At 40.5% G+C, this 10,916-nt stretch overlaps 1 protein-coding gene across 1 annotated transcript; it reads right to left on the bottom strand.

The window, feature by feature from the left end:
* Positions 1-414: 414 nt before the first annotated feature.
* On the bottom strand, positions 415-9,327 carry LOC311041899 (rano class II histocompatibility antigen, B alpha chain-like; the record flags this gene model as incomplete). The annotated part of the gene is made up of 3 exons (XM_084052381.1): positions 9,090-9,327; positions 841-1,122; positions 415-431 (listed from the first exon to the last, which is right to left on the bottom strand). Coding segments are annotated over exons 1-3 (378 nt in total), but the record flags the coding sequence as incomplete, so codon positions are not given.
* Positions 9,328-10,916: the final 1,589 nt, after the last annotated feature.

Genomic DNA, 10,916 nt, shown 5'->3' with positions numbered 1-10,916 from the left:
CAAATAGAGCCACAAATATAGGTTAAATTAATTAAATTATGGGTTAAATTAAAATACATATTTAATAGAAAACATAAAGATGATAAAACCATCAATGAAATAAGGGATACTTTAACTGTTTTGCACCCTCCCCCCACTAGTGTAAATTGAAGCACAAACTCAGTGTAGCACGACTGAAAAGGAAGCAGAAAATGTGTCAATTAATAGTGAAATATTCACTAAGCTGTGTGAGTGCATCTGTTTACTATATTAAAAATATAACTGACAGTAGCTACTTATTCATCAATCTAAACAGGACAATGCCATGAGCATAATGAAGTAGTATTAATTTCAGTCCAAATGTTTAGCTTTAACAAGGAGGAATGTTCCAGTAGTGATGCCCAGCAGACCCAGAGTCAGACCAACTCCACAGAAGACAGTGATGTCAGGATCTGTGAACAACACATCAATGAAACACAACTGTTTGATCACTCCTTTTACCTTACACACTAGCACTGCATTCATACTAAATATTTTACAATAAATTAAGTAATTGAATAATATATTAAAAAAATACAACCACATATCTATCTCTTAAAGGGATAGTTCACCCCAAAATTACTTTTTTTCTATCAATTAGTCACCCCATGGAGACTTGAATTCATTGATATTTTTAGTCACCTGCCAGTGCTCCTCACTGGCAGGTGAGCCAGTAAGGTGCACTAGCAGTGGCAACACAGATATGTGTAGGGAGGGCTAATTGGCATAACGGATAAATTGGGAAGGGAAAATGGGTTACAAAAATGTCCTACTCTAAATTATTGTAAAGAATATATAACTTTGAACTTGTAAGGTTCTCACCCCAAAACCTGGTCTCAGGTTCCTGCAGAGCTTCATGCTCCACAGTACAGGCATAGACGTCTCCCTCCAGGGGGCTGAAGGTCAGGGTGGAGATGTGGCGGTAGGTCAGATCAGAATTGATCAGATACGAGAGAACACGATCTTCTACAGTGACTTCCTCATCATTCTTGGCCCACTTCACTTTGATGGAAGGAGGGAACAAGTTGTTGACAAAGCAGATGAGAGTATTCTCCTCCCCCATCACCGCTTCATCTTTGGAGTAGATCACAGTTTCAGGAGCATCTGATGGTGTCGTATCTGAGGACACATACATACAGCATAGTCACACAGATACGGACACATACACACACACATACACACAGGCACACACAAGGCCCCACACACACACACGCACGCACACACACACACACACACACACACACACACACACACACACACACACACACACACACACACACACACACACACACACACACACACACACACACACACACACACACACACACACACACACACACACACACACACACACACACACACACACACACATTTCAGGCCCCTCACATACACACACACACACAGACCCACTCCCAAGCACACACATGCCTAGACAGATTGATGATCCCCCAAACATTAACATACACACACACCCACACGCACGTATCACGCACCCACATACACACACACACACACACACATACAGTATCTTATATAAGTTAGGACACATACACACATTTACCCATAAAGCAGACAACACTACATGATTTACATTAAGAGTACATACATGCACGACACATGGACGCACGCACAGGCTCACTCCAAGGCCTTGTAGGGACAAATACTGCTATCTCCATCCATGCACGTTTGTCTAATACACACACACTCACTCGCACATGTATGCGCCTCTTCCTCACGCACAGACATCTTACCCCACACACATGTGGACAGTGAGAGCACATACATACACACACATGAACAACCAACATATAAGTACCTCAGACAGGACAATAGCCCCAGAGAGCCTTACCACGAGAACCTTGCCCGGATGTACTAGAGAGAGACAGCCCGTTAGACTGACCATGTAACCTTTTTCTTCAATAAACCCTATCCTTATTGTAACCTCACTTTTGCCTGACTGACTCGCTCATTTTCATAGCCACCATCCTCTCCAAGGCCAGACTCTAAGATACCACATAACATGGCGCTGCGAAGCAGGGTAGTTTAAAACTTTTTGAGAGCAGAACTTTTTTTCCTGTGAAGTGATCTGCAAGCGGGTGAGTTGATTATATTCATCCATATGTTTGTGAATTGCTTTTGTGGGAGAGGAGACTGTTTTCATTGGGTTACTATCAAAAAACTAGTGGTTGAGTTTGGTCTTGGAGGGGAGTCTAATTTAAAAAATATTTTTTTTTCTCCCTATTCTTTGGTGGCAAATGATTTGGTGGGTGGGCCAAAGTGGGTTTATATTATTATAGAGTACATTGGCAAAGTCATCAAACGTGACCATAATAGGTCAAGTGTGCACTTTTAGATGCACACAAGATGTTTGCAAACACAGTCCATTACATGAGGAATAAAACAAAATAAAGGATTTGTTAAAAGGAACGTCAATTGCCTACACAAAACGGCGCTGAGAACGTCAATAGCTTGGCCCAACCTTAAAATGATGCTGCAGAATATATAACTTATGCTCTTCATATAATATACAAAATAAAGGGATCTGTCTAGGACCAAGTTCATTGCTTAGCAGATCGATTGGGGATCGAGTCAATTGCCCTAATCATCCTAAAATAAGAATAAAATGACAGAGCATAGGCATAGGTTAGGTATGATATTAATACTGGTGTAGGACGAACGTTAAAGATTTATTGCTTTGGATTAGTGATTTGCCGTCCGCAGTCAGTCGATTTAACGCATCGGATGTAAGTCGTCACGTCCACCTTTAAATCTCTCGTTTCCACCCCGCATTACGAGAGCAGTATTAATGGAGTTTAGTGAGTGAACTTGTAAGTCTGTGGTGTTGTCTCATTGTGAGTCACAGATTTAAATGCTAAAATGTAAGCCGGTTATGTGTAGTAGGCCTATTAATACTGGTGTAGGACGAACGCTAAAGATTTATTGCTCTGGATTAGTGATTTGCCGTCCGCAGTCAGTCGAATTAACGCATCGGATTTAAGTCGTCACGTTCACCGCTAAATCTCTCTTGTTTCCACCCCGCATTACGAGAGCAGTATTAATGTAGGCTAGTTGTGCCGAATTTCTGTGGTGTTGTCTCATTGTGAGTCACAGAATAAAAGGCACAGCGTTGTTAGGTGCAGAATCCTGGCTATCGATTTATGGAAGTAATTACCCCATAATGTGTCAGGCGGGGATGTTAGATAGATTGCTTGACTAATCCATGGTTTGTGTAGGTCTGTTCAGTATGTCTCAGAGTGAGTGACAGACCTATATTGATTCATGATTCGTAACAGATCCATTATTCTAATATTCCTGGGAAAAAGTTCTGCCTATAGGTCTGTTAAGTATGTCTCAGAGTGAGTGACAGACCTATATTCCAGATCTGGTGTCTGATAAGTATGTCTCAGTAGGAGTGTCAGATTTAGCGTCCAGATCTGGTGATCGTTTAAATGTGATGATGTGTTACTTTAATTACTTTGCCGAAATTGTGGGCCCACATAACTATAGTCATATTGTTCTGTAGTTATTTTCGGTAAATGTTGGAGGTAGAATGGTTACTTACTATTTTGCCAGAATGTTGTGAGAAAAGCGCTGAAAATTGCAGCGTTCAGGCTTGTCAGCTGGCCAGCAATGTATTGGAAGCTTGTCATGAGTCTGTGATTTATTCTGTGGGTATTTATAATAGGTGCATTTTGACTCAGAGGGTTGTCCCTCAGAATTGGGTGCGTCTGTGGGCAGTGTTGTTGATTTTTTATGTTGACTTTTGTTTCATACATGTTGTCTGCATGTAAAGCCATACATGTGTACAGATGATGAGATGATAAGGCCTATGGATCCATTTGTTTGTTTGTCTGTCAGTATCTGTGAGTGTCTGACTGCACGCGGCAGTGAGCGGTGAATGTGCCTATACGGTATGTGTCTTATCTGGCTTTGCCTGTTCGGTGTCTGTGTCTGTGAGTGGCAAACTGTCCAGAATGTGGGTTTGGGAGTCTGTGTGTCTATGTCTGAATAATATGAAAATGATTGATTAGGTTAACCGTTTAGCGTAGAGACAGGAGTGAGTATAGGAACTAATAATAAGGATTACGGACAATAATTGTTACTAAAGTTGTACTTCTCTCTCACTCGTCTGCTGGTCTTCTCTCTTTATTCCTTCTCTGCCTGTGTGGCTGAGGGGGGTGGAGGGGGGTCCACACACACAGACCAGTTCTCCTGGCTGGGGAATATTTCTACCCAAGTAGTTGCTAGTGATGGTACTTGAGTACTCCGGTCTCTCTTTCCTGCCCGCTCTCCTCTGTGTGTTTCTGAAACCTGATGCTCATGTTTCAAGGGGGGAAGCAGGAGAGATGCAGGAGTGCGGGAGTATTTTTACTTGAGTAACTCAGAAACCAGGATGCTCTGATGTAACCAATCATAGTGTCCCATTCCTCTGAGCAGTGGGAGCGCAAGATGTGCACCATTAGAGCCCATAGCTGGCTGAGTTAAAAGTAAAGAGATGATATGACAAAACACCAATTAGATTAGGTTTGGTATTATCAGTGTCGAAGTTACGTATAGAGACAACACCAAATTAAGTGGAGAGATTAAGTTACAGAGACTCTCCAATAGAGCCTCGGCGCACGCAAAAAGAAGTCAGACGAAATAGAGAAACTTTTAAGAAGAGGCCAGTTCACAGAATAAGGTCGAAATAAGATAACTGCGAAGTTAAATCATACATGCACTTCCACTCCATCTGTGGAAATAGAACTAAAGAGAGAATAAATACGTCATTTGCTTGTCTTATTACAGACATATGGGTTAGTTAGTATAGTGCAGAGGACTAGAATAACAATTATTCAATTATCACTATATGATTTTGAATACTGGGAGTATTACACTCCAAGATCAGTTGTTGGTTGAAATATATGTCTGTCTCTATATGTGGGAGGATTCATCTCTGTCATATGTCTGTGTGTATGAATGAATAAATAATATAAGGGATATCTAATTTTGTGAATGTGTGAGTTCCGTGCGTGTCTGTGTTTACTCTATCTGCCTCACACTGCCTCCAAAGTGTGTGCGAGTGCTCGGGCCTGCAAAAACCTGACCTCTCTCCCCTTTTTTGTGTCTTCCTCATACATACTGTCTGTCTCTCCCTCTTCTGTGCGAGTGCATTTTGTGTCTCTTCTTCAAGTTTGAGTGAATGAATGAGAGAGTTATGAGTTATTCTGCTTTTAATATAGTGTAGTGATTACGGTGTGAAGAGTGAAGAATTGAAGAATTAACGCTAATGAAATTGTTTATGTTCTTTTTTGTTTGATCATACATGTGCTGTGAGGGAGTTTCCAGTGAGAATGACACCACTGGAAATCAAAGCCAAACCCATCTCCCTGATACAACGACCCCCGGGCCAAACAGACCACACAGAGGCCTTTCGTCTGGATGGACAAAAGCAGACGCAGTCCATGACCTGAGGGATGCCTGTCCATTGTATCACATAAGATCAGTTTGGCCCTAAAACCATTTGTCTAACAGTAGTAGTTTGAAATTGATCATTTGAGTGTGTTTGTGTAGGCATGGAATCGACTCATTGAAATAGGTAAAGCGATCTCTTTTTTGTTTTAGTGGTGAACATGGCTAGGTGCACTTTACCAGGAATCAGAATCATTCTGGAGTTTTGAGTGCCTTGAAGAACTATGTTCGCCTGGCCGTCGAAACCTGAAGACATAGGGAGGAGTTAGTGACAGTATACGTTTTGGGGTAGGCAGAGAGCCATGGGGTTCAATGAAGAGGTTACATGCCGGTATGTGTGAAGTCATGGATGAGTGAAGGTATGATTACATCATGTATGAAAGTAAGGGAAGAGCGAATGCATGGGTATGCTTGGTGAGTGAATGAATAATAGAGATACTGATACAAACCAACTTTTTAGTAGTAGCTGCAGTACTGAATGGAAACTATTTTTGGAAGAGATGCTTGTAAAAGTTACAAGGGGGGACCACCTTAAGAGAAAATGAGTAACAGGTCCAAATAACATAGTGTATTATTATTATTGATAAAAAAGGTAAAGCCAAATGTGAGCAACGTTCGAGCTACAGGGATAAAATTGTGCAGATTATTGTTTGTGAGGGGTTTGCCGATCACTCGCAATAATCTGCATCCATGTAACAGTTAAATAAAATTAATAAATATAGGTGCTGGAGAATAACCGAATAATATTATATTGAGTGAGGTCACAGATACGTACTGTGCTGATAATTTGATTATACTGACAACACAACTTAATAAGAGAAAATGTTCATCGGAGAATGGTGAAACATTTATATAATACATTTCCAGGCGTACAAAAGCAAACACCTAAGTGATTCAGCGGGCACCTGTATAGAATTACGATTGGAGAACGCATACTCTAGGGAACCGTCATTACATACACAGAAATAAGTGAAATTGAACAAGAGGCAAACCCATATTATAGGTTCTCATCTGAAGTAATAAACAAATAGTGAATTGAATGTAGTAATTGTATTCTGAGTCTGATGTCTTAAGTGATCGCAAGGAGCAGCTTGTTGAACAGGGTATTTGGTGTGGACTGAAACAATCACCGGCCTATATGTGTGACTGTGAGTTATGTGAGGACGTGGAGGCGACGGCTGACACGCCCTCCCTGGGACTCACAGCGGACTGTGGGGCAGGAGAGGACGCTCTCACGCCCACATGGTCTGAGCACAGATCCGCTGGTAGCTAACTAATGCTGGGGGGGACTAGTGGAGTCTAAGTTGGCCCCCACCTCCGAGAGGTGGCGCTTCAACCAAGGTTGTGCATTAGGGTTAGAACTGACAGAACAATTCTGCCTCTCAGCCAAAACCACCTGTCCTACCCTGATCCTCAATACAGTAGGTTGTTGTCTTGACATCAGTGAGTTTGTAGTCTCAGTGACACCTTTTAGGAGTAACACATGGTCATTTATATTTGAGTACCTCATTCGTATTGATTTACAGTTACAGTGTAGGTTGTTGATCAAGGCTGTACAACTGCCCACCTACGCTTTATTCCCCATTGAAGACATATGCAGTTTAGCATTGAACACTATTGGTAGAGTTGTACAGTGCACCCTGGAGAGGAACCACTAATGACATTGGAGGAGACAGTGAATAAGCCCAAGTATCTACAAGGGAGGATAATTCCATACTTTTGGATAAGGGAGACTGAAGCACAGACCTAGGGTGGTAGGAAGGACTTTGCCCAAAATGCCACCTTTACCCTTCCTGCCCCGTTCTCCCCATACACACATACACCTGTCCATTGCTCTATCTTGTCTACACAATGCACACACCTGTCTCACCGCTCTATCTTGTCTACAGCACACAAGTCCCCATGCACCACATGGTAAGGTATGCCAGCTGGCGAAGATTTGCGCGTTTTTTAGTTTAGGCGATTTTGTATTACTTTTGCAGGCCAATGCGCATGGATAATTCCAGAATGCATGGTTGATTTGAGTCGTTTTTGTTTGTTTTGTTTGCCTTTTCGGTTGATGGTTATTTGTTTCATGTCTGTTTCTGTTTGCATAAGTCTGTCGTTATTTTATTTTTGTGTTTCTGTTTCCATTCATTTGTTTTCCTGTGTAACTCCAAGCTATGGTCAGGCAACGTTCGGTTACTGTTGTGCGTTTGTTACAATGCTCTCGTTGATTGCACGGATTGATGATACCAGGTGGGTGCTTCCTCATGCACTTTGCCCGGATAATTTGTGTTACTAGGTTGGTGATGTTTTTTTTTATTATTGTTTTTGTGTTTTGCCCATTCTGAAAAAGAAGAATTTTGTGATGCTAATGGTTGCCCGTTGAGGGTATACGTAGTTGATCTTTTTTTGTTTCTTTTTTTTGTTGTGTTTTTGTCTTTGTTTGATGTGTGTTTGGTTGAATTGTGTTTTGTGTATTGTATGGATTTTAGCATGATAGGGTATTGGTTGTGTAGAATTTTATAGACGATTACGTTACCTCTTTTTGTGAACGACTGTGTCGTTCAAGGGGGGCTATGTCGTATCTGAGGACACATACATACAGCATAGTCACACAGATACGGACACATACACACACACATACACACAGGCACACACAAGGCCCCACACACACACACACGCACGCACGCACGCACACACACACACACACACACACACACACACACACACACACACACACACACACACACACACACACACACACACACACACACACACACACACACACACACACACACACACACACACACACACACACACACACACACACACACACACACACACATTTCAGGCCCCTCACATACACACACACACACACAGACCCACTCCCAAGCACACACATGCCTAGACAGATTGATGATCCCCCAAACATTAACATACACACACACCCACACGCACGTATCACGCACCCACATACACACACACACACACACATACAGTATCTTATATAAGTTAGGACACATACACACATTTACCCATAAAGCAGACAACACTACATGATTTACATTAAGAGTACATACATGCACGACACATGGACGCACGCACAGGCTCACTCCAAGGCCTTGTAGGGACAAATACTGCTATCTCCATCCATGCACGTTTGTCTAATACACACACACTCACTCGCACATGTATGCGCCTCTTCCTCACGCACAGACATCTTACCCCACACACATGTGGACAGTGAGAGCACATACATACACACACATGAACAACCAACATATAAGTACCTCAGACAGGACAATAGCCCCAGAGAGCCTTACCACGAGAACCTTGCCCGGATGTACTAGAGAGAGACAGCCCGTTAGACTGACCATGTAACCTTTTTCTTCAATAAACCCTATCCTTATTGTAACCTCACTTTTGCCTGACTGACTCGCTCATTTTCATAGCCACCATCCTCTCCAAGGCCAGACTCTAAGATACCACAATGGTTAACAAGATTATTTGTTTGGCAGATTATTAGACTATTTAATTCTTCATAAAATAGTTAGGATATGTCTGAAATGATACAGTACTGTACATCTAAAGTGTACTAATATGAATGGACCCTAACAATGAAAAAAGAAACGTACCGTTGACCTTTTTCACAGATTTTTCATGCCGTTCCCAGGAGTGCTTCAAGCCTAGGCAATAATACATTTCTATATGCATATCACCCTAGGCATATACTGTGTGCATCTAATGGGATCCTAGCAGCCCACTATACCTTTCCTTTCTTATAGTCTGCGTAGTAGATTTCATCATCATCCAATGCCACAGAGAGTAGAAAATCACCAGAATCAAAGCACCCCCAGGTATATTTAAGTACACGACGTGCTGAAAAAGAAGAATTCACAAATTATTTTCCAAAGTACTAGCTCTTTCATGTTAGGTTACTCTTGTGGGCCAGCACTGGACATGACACTGTACATTTCAGCATGTTTTTTTTTACCTAAAACATGTTTATAGACTGGAAACATGTCAACTAAATCCTAGATTTACATTAAAACCGAGAACGTATTGTGTAATCTAGCACAGACAAGAGAAACAAGGGAAGTAAAGGCAGTCAAAGAGAGAGTGAGAGAGAGAGAGGGCGTGCGCGTGCGTGCGCACGAGCGAGAGAGAGAGACAGACAGAGAGAAAGAGTTGTTTCTACTCGGCCAAGTCGTCCCCGCACTCCTATAATAATAATGATAATACTACTACTACCACTACTACTACTACTAATAATAATAAGATTGATTTTAATTTGATACAAAAATAAATCAGTCACTGACACTTCCCCCACACAGGTTATGGTGATTAATGCTTGTTCCACCTCACTACACATCTTGGATGCTGCTTACCATGTTGTATTCATATTCATTAGCCATTAGGCCTATTCTGGTTATAGATCACTTACCCATCATTTACCCACTTTTGAATGAATGAATGGTTTATTTCGGTCTTTTTCTTTCACAACAAATCAAAACAATTGTGTGGACTTTACAAAACAAAAAAACATAAACAAAACAAAACAAAAAATTAAAGTCAGCTCACACACAAAATCCAAAATCAATGACCGAAAAAGGAATAGGCTGAAGCAAAATGCTTATTCATTGCCTATCCTTTACAATACTTAAAAATAAAATATATTTTAATATTAAAACAATCTTAAAATATACTGCCAAAAAAGAATGAATATGTTTTACTCAAAACTGTACTCCTGAATAATTAAGACTTTTTAAGGCTTTTTTAAATTTCCCCTGAGATGTACACAACTTAAACCCATCACTAAGGCTATTCCATAGTTTAACTCCCAAAATTGAAACACATCTAGCTTTAAAATTAGTTCTTGCTTTTTTACGCGTTTTAAAAATACATAAACCTCTTAAATTATACTTTCCTTTTCTTGGTTCAAAAAGACATTGAATACAAACTGGTAGACAATTTCCAAGGTTTTTATGTACACCATGTCTACACATTTTAATGTGCTGGACTTTATGAATAATGGATTTGTTCAAGGTAACTTGCTCTGTTTATTATTCTAGCTCTTTTCTGTATTTTAATAATATAATCTATATTTGTTTTGTATACATTCCCCCAGACCTCAACACAGTATGACATTATATGGCACTACAAGTGAAAAATACAATATATGCAAACATTTTTGATTCAACAGCTCCCTTGTTTTGTACAGAATGCCAACAGATTTGGCTAATTTACCTTTGATGTATTGAATATGTGGCTTCCAAGTTCCAACAGAGTTTGTGATCTATAATCACACCTAAGATTTTTTTTTCATATATTCTTTCAATTTCGGTTCCATTTAAATTAAGTTTAATTTCACAGTCAGTAGGAACACCACCAAATACCATAAATGTAGTTTTGTTTTCATTAAGTGACAACTTATTCCTATCAAACCATTTCTTTAACTTTAT

The sequence above is a fragment of the Gymnoscopelus microlampas genome (assembly GCF_963454915.1).
Source record: "Gymnoscopelus microlampas genome assembly, chromosome: 3".
NCBI lineage: Eukaryota > Metazoa > Chordata > Actinopteri > Myctophiformes > Myctophidae > Gymnoscopelus > Gymnoscopelus microlampas.
This window is presented reverse-complemented; position numbering and strand designations above follow the sequence as displayed.